We start from the raw sequence: 27,980 nt of genomic DNA on the forward strand, positions 1-27,980 counted from the left end.
AACAATTCCTTTTCTAGCTTGATACCCAGGACAATCATTACAAGTTGCAGGCTCAAAAGCATAAACAAGGGTGGACTGAAGAGAGAAAACAAGGACAGGACTTCATCATCTGAAGCTATAATTGGACCATGAACCCAAATATGCAGATGGACCTCAACTTACAAAAATGTGAGACCTCGTGATGAGTTGTTTGTTTTTGGGTTTTTTTGACCATTTTTGGTCCATTTGGGGTGTAGCCCTGGGCAGGCTCTTGTACTGCCTAAGGTATATCCTTTAAGACCTTTTAATAAACTTTATTCTTAACTCTGTCTAGCCTCTGTTCTAGGTCAGCCTTCTGAAGGCATCAGGTGGAATGGGGTTGGAAGGGGATTGGGCGAAGTGGGATGCAGATCAGGGGTGTGACATGGGTATTGGGTGGGGCAGGATAGGTGTGATGGAGTTTGGGAGGTGTGAAATGGGGGAAATCAGGCTTGGGAAGGGGGTCTTGATGTCCAGCAGGGATGGGATGGGTTGGGGTTGGGATTGGGGATATGGAGTGGGGCCTGCAATGAGACAGCCAAAGTTTGGGAATGATGAAGGGAAGGCGTGTCCGTTACTGAGTGAGTTTTTGGATATTCCACATTCCTGAAGAGATTTTGGGGTATCCCACATTTCTGAGGCAGTTCTGGGGCACTCCCCAGCTCTTGGGGGGTTCCTGAGAGCAGCTCCATGGAGCCCCATTGTCAGGGGTAGTTGCCATGGGCATGAGCTCAGAGCTGCAGCCAGAGTGCGTTGCCTTGGTGCTGGAGAGCAGAGAAATGATGAATGGTCCCAGACATCTCCAGTGTGTGTTTGGGGGGGCAGAACAAGTTCTGAATGGGTGGTGCAGTCTCTGCCCTAGCCCAGCCACTGCAGCCTCTGCTCCAGCCCCAAAGTGGCTGCCAAGCCCCTGGCACCCCAAAAACCCCACCTGGGAGAGGAACCACAGCAGGTGAGGCTGTGACACGGGTGTGACACTTGTTGGGAAGGTAGAATTAGAAAGAAATTATAAAGATGACTCCTTAGCCAGAAAGGCTAAGGAAGAAATACAAATGAAAGTACAGTTTGAATAATTCAAAGAAGCCGGTCTGGTATGCCAGAACACATTCTTTCCCCCAGTAAAACTAAGCTAAGACCCCTCTTCCCAGCCTTATAAGGAAAGGTCTGAAGGACCCTGAGATAACTAAAAATATGCAAAAGCAGCGATTTCTATAGGTCACACACAAATGTTACTGTATTAGTATACTTAGAAAGATTGGTTAGTGAAGGAATAAAATATTCAATGTATAGGTTATATAAGCAACTGTAAAGGAGAGCTCGCTCTCTTGCTACGCTCTCTTGTCTCTCTTGCCTCACTTTTTCTACTCTCTTTTTCCTGCTCTTTTTACTTCTCTTCTTTATGCTCTTTTCCCAGCTCTCTCACTTCTGTTCTGTTACTCTCTTTCTTAGCTATCTTAAGTCTTGAACTCATGTATTCATATTTTACTCCCTTTTGTATTGTTCCCTCTGAGCCTGCTTTGAGCTTCATCTGCTGGCTCCTAGCAGGTTCTCTCTCTCTCCCACGCCCTGAAATAAACTACTGACATCTAACTCGATTATAGAGGTCTCTGCCGTGTCCCGGAACGTCCACACCCCGAAAGCGTCTCTTACAGACACTGACATGTGCCACAGCCCCGGAGCTCACAGCAGCTGAGATGGCGCTGGATCCAAGGCTGACTGTGGATCTCTGTCCCTCTCTCTTCTCTTGAATTCCTTTTCTCCAAATCTGTATAACTTGAAGTTGGATGGATTAGAGTTTGCTTAGTAAGTGCTCTGTGAAGTGCTTTACTGTAATTCCATGTCACTTTATGATTTCCCAAGTACTTCATTCTCTAAATTTTGCAAGTAAAAGTTTGTTTCCCCCCTCCTGGGAAGCTAGTTGTTTTCTCCCATGCACTGCCCGAGGGGATCGAGGTACCTCAGGTCCCTTTCCAGCAGGGGCCGAGCGAGCCTGGGGCACAGCACAGGGAACTGCAATGCTGAGCCAGCCCTGGCTGGGTTGGAGGAAGCAGAAAGGCCAAGCCCTGAGCCCAGGCCTGGCCCAGCAGGGCCTGTCCCTCACGGGTGGCTCGGGGCTCTTTGTGGGGTAGTGGGACATGAGGGGCAGCAAGGACAAATGCCATAAAACTGCAAGCCCTGCCAGCCTCCTCAGGGAGGGCCGAGCGAGGAGCAAAGACCTTCCTGGGGCTGTGCCCTGGGCCAGGAGGGATTGTGCCAGTGGAGTTGACCCTAAATTTCTTCTCCCAGGCAGCTTTAGGACACGGAACATGGAGAAGCCAAAGTCAACTCTCAGCTTTCCACAGTCTTCCAGTAGAATCCTGTGTGGGGAGCAGCTTGGGAGCAGGGTTTGTGTGTCAAGGGAGGGGAATTCAGAGCCCTTTTCTCCCCCATGGCCTAAGGATCTGCATTTTCAATGGCCCTGCGGCTGCCAAAGGGGCCTTTTTCACCCAGCTGAGAACAGTTCTGCTGATAACCTGCCCTAAACCTGTTTTTCCTGCAAATGTGCCAATGAAGCCTCATTTTTTGCAGCCCCAGGTCTTGTGCACATGCAGACGTGAAAACTGAAGGATGGAAAGGATCTGCTGGGAGGAGTCCTCTTTTTCTTGTTTTTTTTGGTGGTTTTAATTTTTTATTTTTTTATTTTTTAATTGATTCCTGCTGTCAGCTCTGGGCAGAGCTCTGTAACTGTGTGTGACACTTGTCTGTGGCACTGTGTGGGTGGCCAAGGGGACCTTCCCTGAGCTGTCTGCAGAGGAATCCACAGCAGCCCAGGCCGGGGGTGCTCAGTGGCCGCTCAGTTCCACTGACTGGATGCAGCTCTGGACACTTCCCTTGGAGCATCTCCAGGGAGGGAACGCTGGGGCTGCCATGGCTGTGGTGTCACTGCCAGGGGAACGCTGGGGCTGCCCCGGCTGTGGTGTCACTGCCAGAGGAACACCGGGGCTGCCCCGCTCCTGCCCCACCCCATCAGCTCTGCCAGCGCCTCCAGGGGACACAAAGGCTGAGCCAAAGGGTGAGAGCTGCACAAGGGGCTGAGCTGGGATCTGGGACCCATCGGGATCATGGAGTCCAGCCCCCGGCCCTGCACAGACACCCCAACAATCGCAGCCTGTGCATCCCTGGCAGCGCTGGCCAAAGGCTCCTGGAGCTGCGGCAGCCTCGGGGCCGTGCCCATTCCCTGGGGAGCCTGGGCACTGCCCCAGCCCCCTGTGGGGGAAGAAGCTTTTGCTGATCCCCAGCCCTGCTCTGGCCCAGCTCCAGCTGTTCCCTTGGGTCCTGACCCTGCTCACCTGGGCAGAGATCAGAGCTTGCCCAGAGAATCCATGGCTGCCCCTGGATCCCTGGAAGTGTCCAAGGCCAGGTTGGACAGGGCTTGGAGCAGCCTGGGATAGTGGAAGGTGTCCCTGCCCATGGCAAGTGGTGGAATGAGATGAACTTTAAGGTCTCTTCCAAGGCAAGGCATTCTGTGATTCTGTGATTTTGGGAGAGATGCTGAAGCTCTGGCTCAGCTTTATATCACCAAATGTCTGGACCCAGCAGCAGCCATGGGTGGGATCATCTCCTCCTCCCTCTCGCTGTGGATGTAACTCACCCAAGGGCAGTGTCATAAATGAAATTGAAATTTGGACGACTAGGTCTATTGGGTTAACAGCAGTTTAATAATAAGAAAAAAAAAATGATACAATTTAGTGAATTGAATACAAGAAAACAATTAAATAAAAGAGTACAATTTAGTGGATTGAATAGCAATTTGATGTAAAGGAATACAATTTAGCAAAAGAGTACAATTTAGTGAATATATTCATATATATATATATATATACACACGTATATGCACACACACCCACACATACAGATATATATATATATATATCATACAGATATATATATATAGATATATAGATATATAGATATATAGATATGAATATAGCTTGCCAATAATTAAGAATGATTAAAGCACTAGCAAAACTGAATGGGTTATGGGGAGGACTTCTCACCCTACCTCACATATAAAACAAAGCAATTCAAACTAAACTTATATACTGTATGCTTATACATATTCATTAATGTTTCCCGTAAGTCTCTTCCTATTTCCGATTCTTTAATTTTACATCACTGTTCTTCACGGCGCATGTTTCACTTTTTGTTAGGGGGTCTTCAGTCTTCTTTTGGTGGTCTTTGGACAAAGGCTTACATTCATCCTTGTTGTCCTCCAGATAACCTTGCAGGTTTTGTGTGCGTACTAAGCATTGTGTTATGTAAGTAAGCATTGTGTTCCACTAATTAGTCTTACACTTCATAATTTTCAGGCCTGTGCCTGAAGTCATTCCAATTTTGTCCATCTCATGGTCAGTTTTCTCTTGGGACATTACTTATCTCAAAACTACATCCGGTATCTTAATTTTAACATGTAATATCTGTAAAGGGGTCCATCTGCCTTGCAACACTAATTCACTTGATTGCTTCTAGTAATAACTTTCCAAATAGTTACAATTTAGTTAGCACAAATTATTTCCATTTCTTACACTCCCCAAATTCCACTCCCAACGTCCCCCCTGCTTCCAGCTCAGGATGGTCCCCCAATGAGACTCCTCCCAAAATCCCACCCCCAAGAAACCTCCCCATCACTGGAAAATCCCCCCACATCCCACCCCAAAATCAGGAATCCTCCCTGAGACCCCTCCCCAAATTCTGGCCTCCCCAAAATGCAGCTCCTCACTGTGATCAGGACTCCTCCCCATCAGTGGAGATTCCCCCAAAACCCAAAAAATCCTCCCCAAATCCCCTTCCCAAAATCAGAACTCTGCCAGCACCCCTGAAATTTCCCCCCAAAACCACCAAATTCCTCCCCAAAAAATCCAAAAATTCCTTCCAAATACCCCCAAAACCCCTATAATCTTCCAAAAGTCCCACATCCTCACAAGACTCAAATTCTCCCCCCAAAATTTTCCCCCCAATCTCACCAAATTTTCCACCCCAAAACCCCAATTTTTTTACCCCAAACCCCAAATCCTCCCCCTAAAAAACCCAAAGTTCTCCCCAAAACCCCAAATTTCCCCCCAAACACCCAAATGTTACAAAAAAATCCTAAAATTCCTGCCCTAAAACCCCGAAATTCCCCCCAGGAGCTCCAAAGTTTTCCCCCAAACCACCAAATTCCTCAATTCCACTCCAAAACCTGGGAACACCCCCCAAAAAACAGCAACCCTTCCCCCAAAATTGCAACCCTCTCCCCCAAAATCACCAAAAATCTGAGAACATAATTTTTTTCACATTTTTCACACCTTGGGTCTGGGCAAAACCACCAGAATTCCTGGGATTTTTCCTATTTTTTGTGGGAAGAGGGTCTCCCCAACTTTTCGTGTCACCCCAGGTGACCTCTCTCCAAAATTCCTGCCCCTCAAAATTAATTGCAAATAAATAAAAAGAGGAAAAAAAAAAAAAGGTGGGGGGGAAAGGTAAAAATAAAAAAAAAAAAGGAAAAAAAAGACTCTCTTACCCCAATTTGGGGGGAGGGGAATGGAGGAAATATTGGGGGAGGGGGTGAACCCCCAGAAAAAAATTGAGGCACCCACCTCCAAAAAATTGGGGGAACCCCCCCCAAAAAAGCTCACTTTGAAAAATGCCAAAACCTCCAAAAAATGGCAAAAAACACTGACAAATTAGGGGGGAACCCCCCCAAAATGCATAAAAAATGAGGCAACATCCCCTTGAATCCAAGGGATTGTTGGGATTTTTTTTCACAAAAGTGCTGGGTTTTTGGGGATGGAAGAGGAGGAGAGACCCCCTCCAAATTCCTGGAGTTGTCCCCAAGACACCATCTGCAGAGGCAGCAGAGGGGGACAAAAAGAGCATTATAGGGAAATTAAGGGAATTTGGGGAGTTTTGGGTGAATTTTAGGGAATTTTGGGATTTTGGAGGTCTGGGGAGGGTCTTAATTTTGCAGGGTTTTGCGTTCCAGGGCCGCAGGTTCATGTCCAGGGAGGCTATAGTTACCAGGAACTGGCATGGGACACCAACAAGACGGGATTCTGCTCAGGAAAACATTTATTCAGCAGAGGAACAAACTCAGATCCAGAGACAGCCCCGAACAGAGGCAGGGAGATGGGTTTGGAGAATCAGGGTGGAGTTCAAGGTTAGGGACCACTGGGAACACAGCAAGGGAGAAACACCAGGGGCCCAAACACAATCAGAAATCCCTGGGTTGCCATCCCATGAGGGGTCCAGGATGGAATTTCTTCCTGGGCTTGCAGGGCCCATACTCCAAGGCAGAGGGATGGAATTCCCTCTTGCCCACACCTCTCACTTTAATCATGTTCATTTGAAACCAAATCTTTGCCTCCCTGGGCAGGGGCACCTCACACAAAAGCTCACTCAGTAATGGGCTCCCCCTCCCTTCATCATCCCCAAACTTTGGCTGTCTCATTCCAGACCCCACCCCACCTCCCCAATCCCAAGGCCAACCCATCTCATCTCTGCTGGACATCAAGACCTCCTTCCCAACCCCTATTTTGCCCATTTCATACCTCCCAATCCCTATCCCACCCATCCTGCCCCACCCAATGCCCATCTCACCCCACCTGATTTGCATCCCACTTCGCCCAGTCCCCTTCCAACCCCATTCCACCTGATGCCTTCAGAAGGCTGACCTAGAACAGAGGCTGCACAGAGGTAAGAATAAAGTTTATTATAAGGCCTTAAAGGATATACCTTGGGTATACAAGAGCCTGGCCAGGGCTACACCCAAGATCAACCAAAAATGGCCACAAAAATGGATGAACTACTCATTGTAAGGTCTCACATTTTTGTAAGCTTAGGTCCATCTGCATATTTGGGTTCATTGTCCAATTACAGCTTCAGATGGTGAAGTCCCATCCTTCTTGTTTTCTTCCTTTAGTCCACCCTTGTTTATGCTTTTGGGCCTGAAACTTGTAATGACTGCCCTTAGTATCAAGCTAGAAAAGGAATTGTTTTGTCTACCTACTCTGTGAAGAGAGCTCACCAACACTTAATATGAAGTTCAAAACTAAAAACCTAGCCAGTGCAGAATATGAAAAATATGAAAGCTAAAGCTTAAGGCATCACACCCTTAGAGGCTGTGGAATGGTAAAATTTTGGAGTGGTTTAGAGGTGGCAGATCAAACCCTCTCATCCCTTTGAATGCCAAGAAATGGAGACAACTACACCAAATACCGCCACAACCCCCAAGTTTCTCCCTAAATCCCAGATTCCCTTGAAACACTAGTAAAAAGTGAGGCTTAAGATGCTTTTGATGAATTTGTTGATTTTTACCCCAATTTTGTCTGTTTTACAAGGATGAAGATGAACCAAAAGATAATTGAAACCAAACTAAAATGACCACCAGCCCAGTGTCTTCCCAACACAGATCACTGGTAATGTGGGTCATCAGGGCTCTGCCCAACGTGGGTCCTCTGATGGGGGATGGAGCTGGAGCAGCATATGAAGCTCTTCCTGCACTTGGGGCACTCGCAGGGCTTCCCTTAGTGGTGCCTCTGTTGGTGTCTGGTTGAGTTAGAGCTCTGGGTGAAGCTCTCCCCACACTGGGGACATTTGTAGAGCCTCTCCCCGCTGTGGCTGCGCCGGTGGGAGATGAGGTGGGAGTTTCGCTTGAAGCCCTTCCCGCAGTCAGGGCAGCGGAAGGGCCTCTCCTCTGTGTGAATCCGCTGGTGCACGAGGAGAGTGGAGCTGATGCGAAACCTCATCCCACACTGGAGACATTCATAGGGCCTCTCCCCAATGTGGATGCACCGGTGCCTATTGAGGTTGGAGTTGTCCTTGAAGCCCCCACCACAGTCGGGGCAGTGGAAAGGCCTCTCCTCTGTATGAATCCACTGGTGCTGGAGGAGATGAGAGCTGGTCTGAAACCTCTTCCCACACTCGGGACACTCGTAGGGCCTCTCCCCAGTGTGGATGCACTGGTGATGGATGCAGTCGGAGTTGCAGCTGAAGCCCTTCCCACATTTCCCACACTCATAGGCCCATTCCCCAGTGTGGATCATCTGGTGGTGGATCAGGCTGTTTCTGTAGCTGAAGCTCTTCCCACACTCCAAGCACTTGTAGCGCTTCTCCCCATCCTGAAGCTGCTCATGGACCACCAGCTCAGAGGCCTGGCTGTATCTCCGGCCGCCTTCCCGGCACAGGGTGGGTCTTTCCTCCTCAGAGCACCCTGGGATGGGTTTGGAGCCCCTCCTCCTGTGGGATCTCCAGGGCTTTTCCTCCCCATTGGATTTCTGTGCTGTGGAGCTGCTCAAATCAGCCTGTACCATGAGGTTCTGCCGTGGGGATTTGTCCTCCCTGGTCTCCATCCTCAGCTCCTTGTCTGGGGGAGGAAGGACAAGGAGAGGATGGGATTTGCCTCCGTGCCAGAGGGAAGGGGAAGGAGATCCCCCCAGTGCATCCACAGCAGGACGGCGTTGGCAGCGGGGTTGTCCTGCAGCTGGGGGCCATGCTGGGCTGGGAGATGGAGCAGGAGAGAGGGGGAAAGGGGCACTGACTTCCTCCTCACCTGCCTGGGTGTCCTGGGGCATCTTCCTCTTCCTTGTAGCCTCTTCTTCCATCCAGCCAAGGTTTGGGAATGGGAAATCCTGGCTTGGGGAAAAATACGATTCATGAGCACATCGGCTGAGGGGGTTCCTTCTGCCCATGTTCATCTCTAGAAGTCAACAAGCATCTGCAGTCCATAAAAAACCCCAAACACCAAGATTCAGCCCTGAAAATGCCTCCCAGAAGTTCCCCATCTCTGTTCTCTCCCCTTTGGTGTTCAGGGTTTCCCTCCCATCCCAGCTCCTGGAGGTCATGCTTGCACTGGGGGTCCCCAATCTACTCAGTCCCTGCCCTCCCCAGGCTGCTGGGAGTGCCAGGAATCCAAGAAGTTACCCGTTTCCATCTCAGCACTTAGGGATGCTGGAGGTTTTTGGGGCTTCAGAGTCCCTTCTCCCCTTATTCTCTGCTTTGGGGTGCAGGGGGTCCAAGGAGTTCTCCCTGCCCCTCTCCAGGCGGTTGAGGGTCCAACAAATTGCAGAGCACCTCCTCTCTGGGCTCCCCACTTTGGGGTCCTGGGGGACACAGGGCTCTGCTCCTCCAGGCTGCCTCTGCCAGCAGCTGCCACCAGGACCCCCCCAATGTTCCCCCAAGGGGCATTTTGCATACAGCTTTGGAGTTCTTCATTCTTCAAACATCACCCACAAAAAAACCCAACCCAGGAACCCTCCAGGATACCAGGGCCAAGCTCCCCCACCCCGGTCAGCTGTGGGATGCGGGGTGATGATCCCACGGGTGGGGGTTGTGAATTCAGGGTGTGCTGGACCTTGTGATTCCTTCTCCTTTCCCTGATCCTCCTCTGTCCCTCCTCTTCCTCTTCCTCCTGCTCCGCCTCTTCCTCCCTCCTCCACCTCCTCCCTAACACCACTCCCTTCTCCTACTTCCATCCTGTCTTGCTCTCCTTCATCCCTCCTCTTCCATCCCTCCCCCTCCTCCCCCAGGAGCAGTGACACCCTCGGTGCCCCATTCCCGAACCCTTCACAGCCCACAGCAGGAGCGGGGATGGAGCCAGGACAGGTCGGGATGGGCAGCGCGGGGCTCTCCGCTGCTCCCACCCGCTGGGGATGGAGGGAACCCGGCCCAGGGAAAAGGAGAGGGAAACTGGGAAAATTGGGGGCTGCAGATCCCCCAAAACTGGGCTGGCTGGGGACCCTGGCTGGGGACTGCCAGCCCTTGGGGCTCCTCTGGGGAAATGTGGGAGGGGGGAACACAGAGAGGGCTGGGGGATCCCAGGAGTGGCAGCACTGGCAGGGACTGGTTTGTACTGGGATCATCCTGGCAGTGGCTGAGATTGCACTGGCTGTGTACTGACATCATCCTGGGATATCATACTGGGATCGTCCTGGCAGTGAGTAGGAGCCTGCAGGGGGCAATTGAGACCAGGTTGTGAGGAACTGGGAACATGCCCTGCGCTCCCCAGAACCCTGGGATCGCCCCCCATAGGTCCCATGTGTCCCCCAGACCCTTCAGGATCCCCGAGTGCCCCCATAGCGCCCGTTCTGGACCCCCCAAAACGTCCCTGGATCACTGAATGCTCCCGACCTCACAGATGCCCCTTCCAGACACTGCTGAGAATTCATCTCCCATCATCCCAGAACACAGTTCCGCGCCCAAACCTCCTGCTGTGCACCGCGCCCTAAAGAGCCCAGTCAGAGCTCCCCAGGTTCTCCCCAGGTGCTCCCGAGCCGTATACATTCGCCCCGAGGACCTGCAGCCACGGCTCGGACGCAGAAATGCTCTCCAAGTACCTCCCCACATCGCCAAATGCGCCTTCCGAGCCACTTACGGGACTACAGCTCCCATCATGCTCTGCGACGCCCGTAAAACGCTATTGCAGCCGGGACTCCATCTCCCGTCATGCCCCACGCCCCACTGGAACCCATTGGAGCTGTGCCTATAACTCCCGTGATGCTCCGCGGCCGCATTAAACCGTTTTACATCGGCGCCTACAGCTCCCATCATCCCCCGCGACCCATAGATTCCCCGTTACAGCCCCCCAAGTGCCCGCCTGGTCCCCGAAGGGCCCCCAGATTCACGTCCCTGACCCCCAAGCGCCCCTTTGGACCCCCAAGTGCTCCCCCAGGCCCCGAATTGTCCCACAGAATCCCTAAGTACCCCTCCAAGTGCCCACCCGACTCCCCCAAGTGTCCTCCAGACCACTAAGTTCTCTCTAAATTCCCTCCCCAGACACAAAACTGCCCCAAATGTTCCCCAGAAAAGTTTCCATGGATCCCAAAGTGATCCCTTTTACCCAATCTGAGAAAATGATTAAAAAATATGATCAAAGGACTAAAAATAGGTGTAATTAGCATAAGGAGGGAGAAATAGTGATCAATTAATTAATGAAGGTGGAACTTTGAACCAAGGACCAATAATGTTTTTAGTTGCTAAAAATGTATCAATTATTTTATATAAATATAAAAATTAGGTTATAAAAATACAGAACAATATTATTATAAAATAATAAAATTTTATTTTTATTAATTAATTCAATTTTATTGATAAAGAGAAGTTGATAAATGTTATCAATGTTTTAGGATGTCAGTCCCAGGTGGGCCATGTCAGACATGCTGAGGCTCGGGGTGAGGAGCAGGTTGTCCAAACAGGGGCAGCTCACGAGGGATTCATTCTTCTTTGTGACCAGACTCCCTAAGGAGATATTCAGCATCAGGATTGTAAAGAGTAAATCCTGACCTCCTGATCAGTACAGAAAGATATTTTACAGTTTGAACAGTAGAATGTTGTCATCATAAGGTGCCTTCTTTGTTAATATAGCTCATATTGTGTCACGGTTGTTAAATACCAATGTTGTTGTACCAGCCTTCTTTGTTAAAATACTGTTATAAATGAAATTAGAATTTTGACAACTAGGTCCCTTGGCTTAATGGCAGTTTAATTAAAAATGAATACAATTTACTAATCTGAATAGCAATGTGGTATAAAGGAATATAGTTTAGTAAAATAATACAGTTTAATAAAAAATTAAAATTTATATATATAATCTACTAGTAATTAAGTATGATTAAAGCATAAGCAAAACCCACCAGGGTATGGAGGCTTCCCACCCTGCCTCACGTTCAAAACAAAGCACTTCAAGCTAAACTCATATACTGTATGCTTATACATATTCATTAATGTTTCCTGTAAGTTTCCTCCTATTTCTGATTTTTCTGACTTTACATCATTTTTATTCATGGCACATGCCTCACTTGTTGTCAGAAGGTCTTCAGTCTTCTTTTGGTGGTCTTTTGGTGAAGGCTTCTCCTTTTCCTCATTGTCCTTTAGATAACCTTACAGGTTTGCGTGTGCGTACTAAGCCTTGTGTTATGTTAGTCTACTAATTAGCCTTATATTTACTAATCTTTACGCCCAATGCCTAAATTTGTTCTAATTTTGGTCCATCTCAAGGCCATTTTGGTCTTGAGACACCATTTATCTTCTAAACTCCATCCTGTACCTTAATTTTGACATGTGACATCTGCAAAGGGGTACATCTGCTTTGTAACACTGATTCTTGATTGTTTCTAATCATAACTTTAATAACAGCTACAATTTAGTTAGCACGAACCAATTCCATTTATTACCACTGCAAATACGCCTTATGCACCTTTTTATTGGTTTCCATGCTAACGGCCTTGCTTTCTTCCTTGCTATGGGTAAACTTGTATTTTCTCAATTTCTTCTTTTGCTACCTCAATTGTTTGGCCTGCAGACCAGTTGCTAAGCCCATCCACATTCAGCTCTTAGTCTTCTGAGGGAAACTGTGAGCACAGTGAGAATCTCCCAGTGTGCAAGAGGGTCCCTGTGTGCCAGCTGCAGCTGGGGCCTCAGCCATCTCCTCTCTCAACAGGTTCCCCTCTGCAGCTTCAAAGGAAAGGCCAAACACCTCCCTCAGGGACACCTGTACCACACATTTCACATCTCCATGCCCATACGTGATGTCCCTGTCACAGCTGCATTATCAGCTTGCTGCTGTGCAGATGCTGCCACCACCCAAAGCAAGGCCCTGTGTCCCTGAAGGGACCCGCCCTGCTCTGTGGCCTGGACTGAAGGTGGGTCCCTCCTGCCAGGGCAGGGCCTGACACAGCTCTTCTGTTCCAATAAAGAGATGGAGCTGTCACCCCAGTGTCTGGCTGGTACCACCAGCAAAGCCCACACAGCACCAGCCCTGGCTGAGCTCCATGTCCAGGAGCAGGCGGGGCTGACCACGGTGTGGGCAGGCAGGAGCCAGGCAGGGGCTGCTGTGACCAGCAGCGGGGCCCCGAGGGGCTGGGGGAGTTTGTGTTGAGTGTCCCTGGGCTGAGGGCACATTTCCTTCAGTGGCATCACCTGGGCCTGGACCTCCTCCAGTGCCATGCCCAGGAAAAGAGGCAACCATCAAGAGCATCTCATGGGACAGAACATGACCAGCAATGTCAGCAGGGAAAACCAAGGTTTTCTTTAGCAATGACCCTTTGATGAAGTCAAAGATTTACAATCAGTCCAGTACAGTTTGGAGTACAGATGGGAGTACACTTGCAGGAGGTACAGCCAAGGCCATGAGGTCACAGCAGTCTCTGGGGTGACAGCAGGCTGAGGTGACAGCAGGCTCTGAGGTCACAGAGGTCCCAGAGCCCTGTGGTTGCACAGCACCACAAGGACCGAGCAGTCAGTCCTTGACCACGACTGTTGTGGCAGCAGTGGTGCTGACATTGGGACAGCGGTGTCAGGACAGTGGTGGCAGCAAGAGCTGCAGGACTGGCAGTGGACAAGGCACCATGGCCTTTGCTCTGCGCCTCTTCCTCCTGCTCCTCCTGGCAGTGGCCCTGCCTGACAGGGCTGCCCAGGCTGCTCCGTGGCGAGCACAGGGAGCAGGTGAGCCCAGGGCCTGGCTTCCCTTTCCTGGGACAGCACTTCCTTCTCCCTGGGAAGCGTTGGGGATGGTTTTCCCCAGGGCTTGAGGGAGGGTTTCCTCTGTGGGAGGGAGAGAGTCCCCAGAGCCCCTGGGCTGGTCCTGCTGCCTCTCCAGGGATGTTGCATGGGGCCTATAAAGAGGGTGGAGAGTGACCAGAGCCAGCCTAGAGCTCCCCAAGTCCCTCTGCAGCTTTGGCCATGTCCATTGACATCTGGCTCCCATGGCATTACCCAACCCCCTTGCAGTGCCCAGTTCCCTAAGGCAGAAGGGCATCCTAGCACACCGTGGAATGGTTCTGATCTGTGCTCCCTTCTAGATTGGGATCGTGACATGGGGCATCTGGAAGCCCTAGGACATGACGGTTTGAGACCCATGGAGAATGCTGGAGGCAAGTTCTCAATGTCCCTTTCCGCACAGAATAATCACTGTCGAAGTGGCAAGAACTTACGTGCCACTTCACTTAAGAGTCTGAAGGTTGATGGATTCTGGAAACATCACTCTGCTCCCTTCTGGAGCCCTGAGTGATCCCACAGCATTACTGTCAGTGAGAGGAAGGAGCATTTAGCTGTTAATCTCTTCCCATGTGCAATGCCAGTGTCTCCTTCCGTGTGCTCTGTGCAGCCACAGAGAAGATCAGAGAGGGAAGGGGCCGGGCCCAGGGCTGTGCCCCGGGACTGTGCCTCGTGTGGCTCCTTTGCCAGCCCCAGGGAGCCTGAGGATCTCCTACAGAGCCACGGGAGCTCTTCTGTCCTGCCTTTCTTTGCAGCCAAGCCTCTTGGTGAAGGTGATCTGGCTTCTCAACCCACATCCAGGACTGAGGCTCTGGGAGATGGTGAGGGTAGGTCAAGGCCTTTCCCCCTGGGAGAGCTGCCAGCTCAGAGCCCAAATCGCAGCCAGGGCAGCATCGCTGCAGGTGCCAGGACAGAGCTGTGCACGTGTGTTACCCTCGCCCTGCGTGATCCCCTCAGCACTCCTGCGGCTCAGTGCTGCCTGTGCAGATCAGCAGACATGACAGAAGCTTCTGTGACTGTTGAGTTACAGGTGTGTCTGCAGGGAGGACTTTCCAGGCTCCTGGGCTGGATGCTGCACGCAAGCCCAGCTCCCGTCACAGGGGTGAGTATGGTATCCTTGCTGATCCCACAAGCTGAACCCTGATTTTTAGGATCCATTCCTGGGACATGGATATATATTTTTTTAATTAGGTCCTCCAAGAGGAAAGAACAAAGCTGCAGGACACTGGAAACCCCATGAGCCATCCAATACCAGGCAGCAAATGCTGAAGGAAATGCTGCAGGGAGGACAAGGTGGGTCCATGTCCCTCAGCCTTCTCCTGACACTCAGCAGCTGGGGGCTTTCTCTGCACATCTGGACACGCCGTGCCCAGCACAGCAGGAAGGGATCCATGGCAGCCTTGCTGCCCCGCTGCTGCTTTCATGCCCTGCAGGGCTGTTTCCCAGCCTGGCCTGGCTGCAGCTTCTCCCCAGCCTCTGCAGGAAGGCATTTGGCATCAGCTGACAGGGAGCCCAAACTGCATCGTGGGCCATGCACATCCTGAGATCCCCTGCAATTTCCTGGTCTTGGGCTAGATCAGGTGTAGGGGCTGTTTGGAGGAGAGAGGGCTCTGGCCAATCCCATAAGTTTATATGATTTCCTAATCCTTATCTTTGACCTCGACTAGTATCCCATCATGATGACACCACTTCCCTGAAAGGGGAATGGTTCCATCTGATCCAGCTGTGGCTTTTCCTTTCTCCAGAGATGAACCCAAAGGCTGTGCTGAAGGTGCCTTTTCCCGGAGGAAGCAGTGGCTCATGGGCAGCCTCTGCTGCAGGAAAGGAGGCCATGCCAGGCACAGCCCCAGGAGGTAATTGCTGTGCCTCTGGGCCTGAGCCCTGCTGAGGCTTGAGCTGTAAATCTCTGCACCTTGGCAGTGCCTGCCTTTCAGGGATTTTGCACAGAGCATGGAAAAGGTGTTGAGAGTGTCCAGGGCCAGCCTGGAGCTCCCCAGGCCCCTCTGCAGCTTTGGCCATGTCCATTGACATCTGGCTCCCATGGCCTTCCATGACCCCCTTGCAGTGCCCAGTTCCCTAAGGCAGAAGGGGATCCCAGCTCACCATGGAATGGTTCTGATCTGTGCTCCCTTCTAGATTGGGATCGTGACATGGAGCATCTGAAAGCCCTGGCACATAATGGTTTGAGACCCATGGAGAATGCTGGAGGCAAGTTCTCTATGTCCATTTCTGCACAGAATTATCAGTGTGAGTGTGGGAAGAGCTCACGCTCATGCCATTTCCCTCAAGAGTCTGAAGGTTGATGGATTCTGGAAACTTCGCTCTGCTCCCTTCTGGAGCCCTGAGTGATCCCACAGCATTGCTGTCAGTGGGAGGAAGGAGCATTTAGCTGTCAATCTCCTCCTATGTGCAATGCCAGTGTCACCTTCCATGTGCTCTGTGCAGGCACAGAGAAGAGCAGAGAGGAAGAGGCTGGGCCCAGGGCTGTGCCCCGGGGCTGTGCCTCCGGTGGCTCCTTTGCCAGCCCCAGGGAGCCTGAGCTGCTCCCATTGCTGCTGCCAAGCCCTGGCCCTGCCTGGGGCTCAGTTCAGAGCTGCTGGCAGCTCCAGGGAGACCTTTCTCCCCTGACTGCCATGCAAGGGGCTCCTTCCTTCCCACTGTGGGGACACTTGGGGACACTGCAGGCACGTGATCCCCCTGCTCCTGCTCCTGAGTGGAAGGCAGAGAGGAGGGAGTGCCTTGGAGGGCACCAGTCACCCAGGTGCACTCATTGCCACTCTGGACTGATGGAGAAATGGAACTACTTTCCATTAAGGTCCTCCAAGATGGAAGAACAAAGAGATGGAAGACAAGAAATCCCTGGAGGCATCCCAACTTCTGGACAAGATGCTGAGTGATCTGGAGAGACGCCGTGGTGGGTTCATGTCCCTCAGCCTCCTCCTGACACTCAGCGGCCAGGGGCACATCAGGACACGCCGTGCCCGGCACAGCAGGAAGGGATCCATGGCAGCCTTGCTGCCCCACTGCTGCTTTCATGGCCTGCAGGGCTGTTTCCCAGCCTGGCCTGGCTGCAGCTTCTCCCCAACCTCTGCAGGAAGGCATTTGGCATCAGCTGACAGGGAGCCCAAACTGCAGCGTGGGCCATGCACACCCTGAGATCCCCTGAAATTTCTGTCTTGGGCTAGATCAGGTGTAGGGACTGTTTGGAGGAGGGAGGGCCCTGGCCCAGCCCCAATAACCTGGGTATTTTCCTGACCCTTATCCATGACTTTGACAACTATTGCCTCCTGAAGATACCACCTCCCCTAATGGTGAACAGTTTTATCTTATGCAGCTGTCCCTTTTCCTTTCTCAAGTGCTGGAGCAGATGTTTGTGCAGATGATGGCATATGCTAGAGGAAGGAATGGCCCTGTGCCAGCTCCTGTTGCAGGAAAGGAGGAGATGCCAGGCCCAGGCACAGGAGGTAATTGCTGTGCTGGGCTCTCCCTCGGCAGGGCTGTGTGCCAGCAGCTCTTCCCTCAGGGCCTGCATGGCCCGGCAGCAGCCAAAGCTGGAGGTGCCGCGGCTTCCAGGCCTCTGGAGCTCATTCCCAGCCCCTGGGAATCGGGACTTGTGCACCAACATCTCTCCCCCAGCAGCTGCTCCTGGAGCTGGCCCTAAGCATCCAGAGGCCCAAGACACAGGAGCAGCCCAGAGTGGGAGCCCTGCCGTGAGCCCAGGGCCACAGCCAGCCCTGGCTCCCAACCGGGCAGGGGATGCACTGGGCCCTGACAGGGCCTGGCTCTGTCCCCTTGGGCTGGGGGAGCTGTCAGAGAGCAGGGAGGGTCAGGGGTGGCAGTGGCTGCTCAGGGATGGGTTTGGCCCGTGTCCCTGGAAGGAGCCACTGCCCAAGCAGCTGTGCTGTCCCGGGCTCTGCTCTCGGCCTTCTGGGCTTTGTTGGGTGGCACAGCCTGTGCCAAGGGGTGGCAAGGTGCCTGCAGGCCCCAGCTCTGGGGAAACAGAGAATGTCCTGGCCGTATCCACCGTGCTGCCAGCTCAGCAATGGAGCACAGCACAGGCTCATGCTGCTCATTGCTCCCACAGATGCACTTGGCAAGTCCAGTATAAATGCTGAGAATCCACCAAGCACCCCAAGAGTGTTCTGCCCGCAGGATGTGCGCAAGTCCTGCATGATAGGCACAGCAGTGACACTGTTCACAGTGCCACTTTCCATGCTCCTGTGCTATGTTGGATTCCAGTGGTGGAAGGACAAGAAACGGTAAGTTGTTGTTCATCTCCACCCTCCAGCTTCTTGAAAGGCTGCTCATAGTCAGGAAACATTCCCAGTGAGGCTGCTGTGCACTTGTGGGTAATCAGTGGTTGCCCAAATAACTCTGCTGAGAGTTCTGCTGCTGCCCAGGCCTTTCATTGGCCTCTTAATTGCTGGGCCTTGTCCTGGGGAGCCCGCTGGGGCTGCAGCCAGTGCTGGCTCCCACTGAGGCTGCCTGGCCAAGAGCAGCCCCAGGAGCAGCGGGCAGAGGCAAAGCAAGGTGGGCAGGAGAAAGAGCGGGGACGAGATTGCCCTTGAAAGGCAGAGGCGCTCTGGGGCCCGCTCCTGGCCAGGGACCCTGCCCAGAGCCATCCCCTGGTTGCCAGGGCCTTGAGGGGCAGCTGTCCAGCTGGGCCAAGCTGTGCCAGCAGCTCCAGCCGTGCTGGGGAGCCTTGGCCGCTCTGGGCCCTGCTGTGCAGGAGGGTCCCTGAGTGCCCACGGCAGCTGGGGGCCTCAGCCACCTCCTCTCTCCACAGTCACCCTGCTGCAGCTCCAGCATACCAGCCAAGAAGGTGTGACTCTCCCTTGCCCTCAGGGAGCCCAGAGATTGCCTCGTTCATCAACTCTCAGATGTGGCCTCAGAAGCAGGAGTCGACCTGGAAAGCAGAGCACCAGCACTCCGTGCCTCCCCCACGGCCCCCCAGCCCGGCTGTGAAGAGGAAGCCCCCTGAGATCCCCCCACCTCCTCCCCTCCCGAGCCAGCCACCCTGGTCCAGCTAGGACTGAAAGTGGGACAGCCATGGCAGGGCTTGGGCCACCAGCAGCTTGGGGCATCTGCTCTTGGCTACAAATAACACATTACCTGTGGGTAACAGCCAGAGGCACTTGTCCTACTCTTTTACCTTCAACGGGAAGGGCTGAAGATTCTTCCCATGCCCTGTCTTATCCCTTTTGATTTTCATACAGCTGGGTTCTGGCTGAACCTTTTCAAAGACCTTTATTTACCCTTCATGTTGTAACCCACCTACCAAGGAAAAAAAAAATAAAAGTTTTCTTTCAGTTTAGACTTCAGTTTTAGTGTGGTTGGGCCACTCAAATTTTGAGCAATTAATTTTCCATGGTGCCTCTTCCCTTTTCCTTCCTATCTACCAAAAGTTCATCTGGACATGAAAATCAACAGAATTACTGAGATTCACCTCAAAGCCCAGAGGAGAATCTCACACAAAATATTCTCCCTGTATACTGCACAACAAGAAATATTCAGAGGAAAATACCGTGGCAGCTGAGGCTCCTGGAACTCCCAGAATCCTGAGCCTGCAGAGGAGGCAAACAGCCCTGGCAGAGGCTGAGGGGAATTCTCCTCAGACTCCTCAGAAAGTGTGTCACTTCAGGAGGGGAAAGCTTTTAAACCTTTGCCTTATCTTCCTCCTGTGCTAAAATGTAAGGCTCCTCCTGAGAAAATACTGAGCTAGAAACAATTCTCCATTCCTCAACAAAGCTCCTCAGTTGCTCAACTTAAAGAGCAAAACTAAATGTGGTCAGAAATTTCCCATCAAAGCCCATTTGCAGAGAAACCCCACCATATGTGAGCAAATATTTATTAGCACTTCAGTTCACTCTAAAGATTGCTCCTTTTTTTTCCCAGAGAGAATATTAGAACCATTTGCTCTTGACAGGACTTCTTGGATGGCCCCCAGACCTGGCTCCTCACCATGCCCTGCCTGAGCTGTTCATGCAGCCAGGCAGCACCACCTGACTTTGCCACCCTTTTCAGGCCTTGGGCACGGCTGGTGCCACGGTCCCCTCTGGTGCCACAGTCCCCTCTGGTGCCACAGTCCCCTCTGGTGCCACGGTACCCTCTGGTGCCACGGTCCCCTCTGGTGCCACGGTCCCCTCCTGGTTCATGGTGTGTCCCTGCTGCTGGAGGAGCCCTGCTCGTGCTGCTGCCTGCGTTCAACAAGGCTGGTGCTACTTCCCAGTCAAAGAGACACTAAAGTCACTGCTTTGGCCAGCTCATTGGAATGAGTTCAACACTTCCTCACCTCTATCACAGATAAAAACCCACATACTCCTAAAACCCACATACCAGCAGCATAAAGTCACCTCATCTACAGAGGTGAGGAGGCCTGAGCAAACAGAAGGTCGGCTTTCAAGCACATTGGGTTTTTAATTTAGTGGAAGCACTCAGTTGTGCACAAGCCTTATTTGTCAAACTGGACTGTGCAATGCTATTCTCTTGCTCGTATTAAAGAGGAGCCAGGGAGAAATTACCTAAGAAACCAGAAACACTTGAGGCTCAGGCCTGGCACACAAATAGAGCAGGGTGGCACCTGCCCACTTTTCCCGCATCCCTTTTCCTGACAGACAAAGGTGGACGCGGCTCCACTGGGGGCACCATGGAAAGGCTTCTGATCTGTGCTCCCGTCTAGATTGATATCAGAACATGGATTATCTGGAAGCCCTGGCACATGACAGTTTGAGATCCATGGAGAATGCTGGAGGCAAGTTCTCAATGTCCCTTTCCACGCAGAACAATGAGTGTCAATGTGGCAAGAGCTCACTCACATGCCATAGCCTCTTGAAGATGCCACCTCCTGTAATGGTTAACAGTTCTATTGTTGTGATGTCTGCTTTGCTTGAATGGTTTCTCCAATTGTTCTCCATAGTCATTGGTTTGCTCCTAGTTTGTATCCTCCTACCCACCTATAAATCCAACCTGCCTCAAGCCTAGCCCTTGTTTTCTCATGTTCCCCATCTGTCATTACACCCATTTGTCAGTCTTCCCTTAGGCCAGCCTCCTACCTGAACCACCCCTCTGGAAATCCCCTAATCTCCAATTCCCCATTGGCCCATGTGACCCACTCTGCTCCCCTTGTTTCCCCTATTGTATTGTTGAATGGAACCTTCCACTCCTCCCATAGTTTCTTCCGATTGGTTAAAATTTTGTACCCTCCCTCTGGCCTCCCCCATATAAAAACCCACACTCAGTTGTGTTCTTGGTCTTCAGTCCCTGGATGCTCCAGTGGAGTAAAAGCCTTTGGAACCCATACTGGAGATCTCCTCCTCATCCTTGTCTCCACCGTGCGCCTACCAATATCCTCGTGCCGTGGAGCATTTGCTCTAAGCCACACCTTGGGTCACCCCGCTCCCGAGTGTCACGATCCGCTAACACAAGTGGGAGTCATGAGAGGTTCATTTGATCTCAGATTGCAAAAAGGACACCAAAGGATTTCAGTTTAAATCACATCAGCAGTAATACATCTTTATTTTAGTGCCAGCAACAAGGGTTATGCGATAGAGGATAGGGAGAGAGAGAGGGAGAGAGGGATAAAGAGGCAAAATGCAAGGAGAAAAAAGCGGGGAGGGGGGGGCGGTTATAGCTACCAACAGACAAAACAGGGTCGCCGGTGTCTTCTTCCATCTCTCTCAAAAAAAGTAACGTGGAAAAGTCATTTTTACAGTCTGTTTCAAAGCAAGGGGCAGCTGGCCAAGAGGTGGGGAAATTCCTCGGCTATTTTGATGAGACCCCTTGCTCTGGGAAGCAGGTGTAAGGTACAGAACAGGCCGCTCCTTACAAGTCCCTGCTCACCAGCAGGAATGAAGGCAGTGTACCTTGACAGCACAGCAAGCACTCCTGCAAACAATCACCTGGCAAGCTTCCACCTCAACCAGGCCAGAACCCCTGCACAAAGTCCCTTGGTGTCTTCAGGGTCTCGGTCTCTGTTCTTGCAATGGTTGTGAGGCAGATGAGGGAAACTCTGGACCGTTTCTTACAGGCCTCTGCCCATGTTTAGAGTTTGAACACTCCATCTCTCCATATTTTCTAATGAATTAAAGGGGATATTTTAGTGTATCATAGTCCATGTCCATTGCCTTACCAAAAGAACTTTCAGCCCCAATACTAAGGCATCTCCTCATTCTCCTTTCATCTGGGACTTGACTCCTTCTTTACTGACTTTGGCGTCTTCATGTTGTCTTCTACATGTCCTCACTCTGTCCTTTTCTCTCACCCAAGGGGAGGATCGAGGTCTGCAGGTCTCATCTGTGCACTGAAATAGTTAATATCTCACCCAGGCCTGCAGATGATCATGATGGTTTTTGCCTGGTCCAAAAGCAGTCACAGTGATGAATTTCAGGCTGCCCTGGAGCTGTGCAAAGATCTCAGGGGGCCTGGCCAGAACAGTCGTGGCTATTCTGCCCACATGGCTGGTCCCAGGCCCCTGCTTCCTTCAATTTCAGCTGCGGGCCGATGGCTTCCCCTCCCTGTGCCTGGCAGCCGCTGGGGCCGCGCGGGCCGTGGTGAAGGGGGCCTGGCGGAGCCCGGCTCGGTGCAGGCCAGGGTGGAGCAGGGCCGGCCTGACCAGCACCCAGTTAACTCTTCACAGCTGGAAACAACAGAGAGCTTTCCTCGGCTTGACTGTCTTTAAAATGTGGATTTCACAGAGGAGAATCCAGCTTCTAAATGGTTTCATAGGTTGTCAGTTCTCAGAGCCAGCCAGCTATTGGTTTTGCTAAGCACAGAGGAAGCTCTTAGCAGCCCCCTCCTAGAAAAAGCATTTGCATGGGTGGCTTCTTCCCTCCTCACCAACTATCAACTAATACAAACCAGCACAGACACTCACGGTGGAACAGGAAGCAATTTTGAAGCAATTGTTTTAAAGCAAAATCAGTTATTGCACAGAGATTGATGTCACTCCCCCACACCACTGGAGAGACACAGTGACTCCACCACCTCCCCTCTGGCCAGCCCATTCCAATTCCCAATCAGCCTTTCTGTGAAGAACTCCTTCCTATTGTGAAAAACGAGGTTCACTCACTTAATAAATTATAAAAGGTTTAATATAAACAAAAAGACAATTAGGAGACAAAGACAATAAAGCAAAGGGTTAAAACAGCCAGGGTATCCTGGTGCATTGCCAGGAACACACCTGATATCTTTGGAACACTCCCATTCTGCTGGGGGGTTTTAATGCATATTCATATTTTTCCAGAAAGTATTTTTCATGTCTACGCCCTGAATCTGCCTTTTTAGAGCATGTGTCTTACAGATTTTATTTCCCTTTAGCACATTTTTATTTGGGCTGGGTTTCCTTCTTCTGCAGGCGGTCAGTGTTGATAGCAGCCTGGGCCCCATCATTTGTTTCCTGGAGGTTATCTTGCTTTGCACAGACAGGACATTGCCCTAACGTGCAAAATTCTTCTTGACCTATGCCTAAAACTTGCTAGCAGGAGAAAAAGACATTGCAAAAGCATAGAACATACAGCATTCATCTTAATACTTGCAAAAGCCAGTATCACAACATGGATTTATAACAAGGTACCCTTTATTGTCCACTGTATTTTTGATCTAGTAGTGGCTCTTTTTGTTTTGTCCTATGTACTAAGTGGTCTATTTAAAGTCTGATGTCTTTTAATCCTTTTTCAATTCAATAAAGATTTCATTTTATAATAAACCCAATCAGCCATTCTTAAGAACTTGTGAATGAGAGACATTTGGGGTGCAGGCTGCCTCAAAATGAGCTGCTGCCACAAGGCTGAGACAAAGGCAGAACTTGTCTAAACTTGTCTCCATTTGTAACAGCAGAGCCCAAACAGAGGCGGAGGAAGAAGGAGCTGGAGCTGTTTTGTGGCCATGCCCAAGAGAGACTGGAAGGATGCCCTCCCTCTGGTCTCACTTGCTTGGCTTTCTGACAGGCTCTGAGGCAGGGGCTGCAGTTCCTCAGTTGTGGGGCCCAGAACCAAAGCCGGGATCCCGGCACTGCCTGACAGCGCTCCGGACGCCGGCACGGTTGTGCGTCCGAGTCTCGGCCACTGTGCTGCTGCTTCATTTGCTCTTAGACACACCCACAGCTCCCTGTTAAGCCCAGATGCTCTCTGGTTCTGCCCTCTTCCTGATCCTGAGCAGGGATGGAGCATTACTGTGCTTTCAGGAAGCTATTCTTGAAAGCCTCAGGCATTCTAAGCTCCTTTGCTGTCTGTGGATGCTTGACACAGAACCCCTCACAGCAGGGTTCAGGGCATACTCAGCTTGGCTCTTCCAAAATCCAAGGCTCAGGGTGCTCAGCAAGACCTTTAACTCCACAATGTTGTGGAACTGGACCTTCAGCACAGGGACCTATCCAGCCTGATCTGCGCTCGTTCCTCTGCATCTCTGAACAAAACAGAGTGCAGAAGAGAACAGCAGGAGGGGCCCGTGTGTCTCAGGGCTCAGGATTTGTGTCACAGAACTCCAGAATTGTGACCCTTCAGCTCCACACAGATGCAGGTTAAGTGAAAAAGCCAAACTGTTTATTGCTGGAAGGCAAAGCAAAGGGATGAGCTGAGAGGCAAAAAAGGGGGTGGCACAATCTGAGGGCTGGGGGGATGGAGCTGTCAAAAGGGAGGGAGAATGAAAGGGAAAAAGAAGGAGTGGGCAGTGTCTGAGGGCTGCAGGGAGGGAACTATCTACAGGCAGGGAGAGGCCTGAAGCCACATGAGCTTCCCACAGGCTCAGCTGTGCCAATCATTAGCTGTGCCTGGAGCTCCAGCTGGTCTCTTCTGGTGTCAAGGTGTTCTCATCTTCCATGGCATCTGGAGGTCTTCAATGAACACTGTTTCTTCTGAGCCAGCAGATGAGTGTACTTCTGCAGCTCTTTCACAGAATATCAGTTGAGCTACTGTGTTTGTCTGGGAAGGGCTGTCATTCCTCCTCAGGGCTTAAAAGGCTGGAAGAGAGAGGAACAGAGCCACAATCAGAGCCCGCACCTGTGGGAATCCTAGGAGAATGTCCTGCCAAGGCCATCCCAGCCTGCTCTTGCCAGTTACAAGAGGAGAGTGGCCAACGGGATCAGCTGCAAGGTCCTGGTCACGAATCCACACCCGCCAAACCCCCCGCCCCACGTCCCTGAAATCTCTCTGTGCTCTGCCCTCACCACCCCTTGTCCACACAGGGAGCAAAGCCCTCAGTGGCCAGGGCAGAGACTGCAGCTCCCCCCGCCAGCCCCCACGGACAGCACTCACTCACCCTTACTGAAGGCCTAGAGCTCTTCCTGCTGACCCCTCATTGGCACCTCGACCATCTCTGGGAACACAGAGCCTGTCAGGGCCCCAGCGGCACAGCTCCCTGCCAGCGGCGCTGCCAGCCCTGGGGCCACACGCCCTCCCGCCCCCGGCAGGGCTCAGCCCGGGCCCGTGCCGCATCCTGACTCAGCCCAAGGGCACGGCTGCCAGAGGCCGGCAGCAGCCCCGAGGGCAGCCGGGGCTCCAGGGCGCCGGGCCCGGGTGCCGCTGCCGGGGCAGCAGCCGCGGCTGGGGCCGAGCTGCGGCGGGGCGGGGAGGGAGCCCAGCCAGGTTCGTGGCTCACCCATGAACCTGATGGCCGCCGCTCGCAGGGACTCCTGAGGGCTCTGCAGGTACGGCAGGGCCCGGCGCAGGTGCTCAGCTGCTCGCCTCTCGTCCTGTGCCAGCTGCAGAGAGCGGCAGGAGGGAAGGGTTGGCGCGGGCTGTGCCCCTCGGTCGGGCACTGCCTGCGGCCAGCCCCGGCCTCCCGTGCCCGCCCAGCCCTGAGGCCCGGCCAGCAGCCGCTGGCGCCGGGCTCTGGAGGGGGCAGAGGGCCGGGTGCTGCCTGGGGAGCCGCGGTGCCGACCCGGCCCACAGCCCCAGTGGGCCAGGGTGAAACAGAGAAATTAGGAATTAGGAATCATTTATAAAAATTGCCTTGAGTAAAAGAAAGGCTACAAAACCCGTGTGAAATGCTGACTGCTCCCCTAAGAGCAGGAAGAGAATAAAGACTGCAGGATGAGATAAAGAGCTAGAATACATAAACAGGATGCAAGCATAAATGCACCACAGGATGAGGGGGGTTCCTTGGATTCTTTTGGACCCCTAAGCCACAAGTTCAGCTGCAGGAAAATTGCTGACTTCAGCCCCAAAGGCCTCCAGACGACCACCAGAGTGACCAACAAGGAGCAGTGTGCAGCTGCAAATAGGCGTGGAACTAATTTTAGTATGAAGCGGGGAAAGGCAGGGTTAGCAAATGAATATGTATTAGGCATACTGTGTAACCCTGGTTTGTAGAGAATAAAAAGGGAGAAACAAGTCTCCAAGGTGTGCATGCTTTTGGAGGAGATATCCCCCATGCACCTCAGCACTGAATAAATTCATACCTACTCTCATAACTACTCTGTGAGTTACAGAGGTTTTCTATCCGCATACCAAGGGCTCCATTGGCACCTGGCTCGGGGCCACGGGAGCCTGGAGAAGAACGTGTGCGGCCCAGGGAAGGGAGCGGTGTGTGCGGCGCAGGCTGGCGCCCCTGGGTGCGGCACTGGGCAGGGGCACGAATGCCGCTCTGAGCCCTGGGGCCCAGCCAGCACTGAAATCAGCAGGTGTGGCAGAGTCCCCACCGAGGCAGACCTGCCACCCCCCGAGCCCTGGCAGTGCTGGTGCCCATCTCCTGCCCCAGACACCTGTGCCCCTGAGGGGCTTCTGTGCCAGAGGGCAGCCAAAGCCCATGTGCATTGGGGGCTGGGCTCCTTCCTGCAGGAAGCTCCTGGAGCTACTGCTGGCCACTTGCTATCTGTCAGATGATGTTGCTCCTTCCTGGAATGAGGTTTTCCATGGAAGGGGTTTGCAGTAGCACAAAAACACCATCAGCTGCTGAGTTTCCTAGGATGGTTTGATTGTACGGAGGCACTGTCACATTTCAGTCTGATCTTCGGTCTGTTTTTCTGGGAGAAACATTAGCCCACTCTCTGATGTTCAAGGCTTCAGTTGCTGCCTGTCTGTCTGTGTGCAGCTGGTACAAGGCAGACATTTTCCCCAGACACAAAAAGTCCTGCCTGGACAATCACAGAGCTACATCTATTTTTAATTTTAACTTTTTAAAATTTTTCCAGAGCCTGCTGGCTGTGTTCAAGGTTTTCTCCCAATTTTCTCCCAGGTGCACATTCTCCAGAAATTGTGCTTTTACATCCTTTTGCATTTATTAAATTTACCTGCAATGACCAGTCAATCAAAACACTGGGAAAACATGAACATCAGGTTGAACCCAGGCAAAATACTTATCTCCCACATCTGAAGCCATGAACTGCCAAGTACTGTCCCTGCAGTCACACCCTGTCCCCTGTAAGTGTGCTGATGCCATTTCAAAGGGGTTGCAAATGAGAAGTTTTAATATTTTTGTAGTTTCCGCATTGGCATTAAAATCCTTGACTAGAAAAATCACATGTCAAAATTTCTAGGATTCTTCCATACCAAAGCTGTCATTTTCACCCTGGATTTTAGAGTGTCTGAACAGTCACACAAGGTTTTAGTATTAGACATTACAGAAAAAATCTTTGCTGTTTGGCTATATCTTTACATCAGCATGTAGTCCTGATGATTCCTTTAGGCAGGAGCAGCGAACACAAGAATGAGCCAAACAAGCTATTCCTGTGTTCTCATGTCCTGCACAGCAGTAACTGGGAATTCAAGAATGGATTCAGGAGGCAATGGGTGCACAGGGAACCACAAAGACTTTGGGATGCTGAAATGGACCAGACTGGTGCCTGTGCCCAGGCTGCACCAGGCTGAGTCCAACTGGACAATCTAACAATGGTTGAATGGACACACCATGGGCCACTGGAGACTCCTGCTCCTAATTCTGTGAGCTACAATATTCATTTGTGATTCACCAGATGATTTTTTTATCTTTGCTTGAAATCCAGGAGAAGAAAAGGTCAACATGGAGAAGTGTTCTTCCAGTTCTAGTGACAGTTGTGTCTGCACACCACCTGTGCCCATGGCAGGGTGGTTGGAACTGGATGTTTATGATTCTTTGCAACACAAAGTGCTCTGGAATTCTGCGGTTCCCCAAGTGGAGAGCAAAACTGAGCTGTGTAAGTCCCTGCTTTTTTTCAGCACATGCTGCTTCTTCCATTGTTCTAAGCAAGTCCAGGGTTTAGTTTCAGAGCTGACGCCTCTGTCATTAAGATGCCTTCACAGAAGAGAGGGAGGACAGGTGTAGCACAAGGCTCGAACCCCATCAGTGTCTCTCTCTCACGATGGCACCAATGCCACTGCCTTGGGACACCTGAGTGTGGAAGGCGAGCCCGCCCTCAAGCATGGCCATCCAAGTCAGTCACGGGCACAGGCTGCAGCTGAAGCTGCCCAGTGTTGCTGTGAGGCTGCAAGTGAAGAGAGCCATTGTGGCCAATTCTGCTGAAACCTTTTGCCAAACCAAAGGCA

At 51.8% G+C, this 27,980-nt stretch overlaps 3 protein-coding genes and 1 long non-coding RNA gene across 4 annotated transcripts in view; 2 read left to right on the forward strand and 2 right to left on the reverse strand.

The window, feature by feature from the left end:
* The window catches only part of LOC147646881 (uncharacterized), a 450,805-nt gene that overhangs the window by 160,234 nt on the left and 262,591 nt on the right, over positions 1 to 27,980 (forward strand). The window lies entirely within an intron of this gene.
* Positions 7,560 to 27,980, reverse strand: part of LOC147646884 (uncharacterized) — a 107,458-nt gene continuing 87,037 nt past the window's right edge. The window contains exon 5 of the mRNA XM_086872697.1: positions 7,560 to 8,366. Within this exon, the coding sequence (XP_086728823.1) occupies positions 7,560 to 8,366 (807 nt within the window). The remainder of the gene's footprint in view (positions 8,367 to 27,980) is intronic.
* On the forward strand, positions 16,768 to 18,838 carry LOC147646885 (uncharacterized). The gene is made up of 3 exons (XM_086872814.1): positions 16,768 to 16,988; positions 17,609 to 17,783; positions 18,311 to 18,838. The coding sequence occupies exons 1-3, from the start codon at positions 16,853 to 16,855 to the stop codon at positions 18,552 to 18,554; spliced, it is 555 nt and encodes a 184-aa protein (XP_086728940.1). The 5' UTR covers positions 16,768 to 16,852; the 3' UTR covers positions 18,555 to 18,838.
* Positions 24,041 to 25,916, reverse strand: LOC147646886 (uncharacterized). Its single transcript, XR_015281764.1, has 2 exons — positions 24,778 to 25,916; positions 24,041 to 24,478 (listed from the first exon to the last, which is right to left on the reverse strand). It is a non-coding gene; the product is annotated as an uncharacterized LOC147646886 (long non-coding RNA).

Source organism: Cyanistes caeruleus, unplaced genomic scaffold (assembly GCF_971803275.1).
Source record: "Cyanistes caeruleus unplaced genomic scaffold, bCyaCae1.hap1.1 HAP1_SCAFFOLD_76, whole genome shotgun sequence".
In the NCBI taxonomy this organism is placed as follows: domain Eukaryota; kingdom Metazoa; phylum Chordata; class Aves; order Passeriformes; family Paridae; genus Cyanistes; species Cyanistes caeruleus.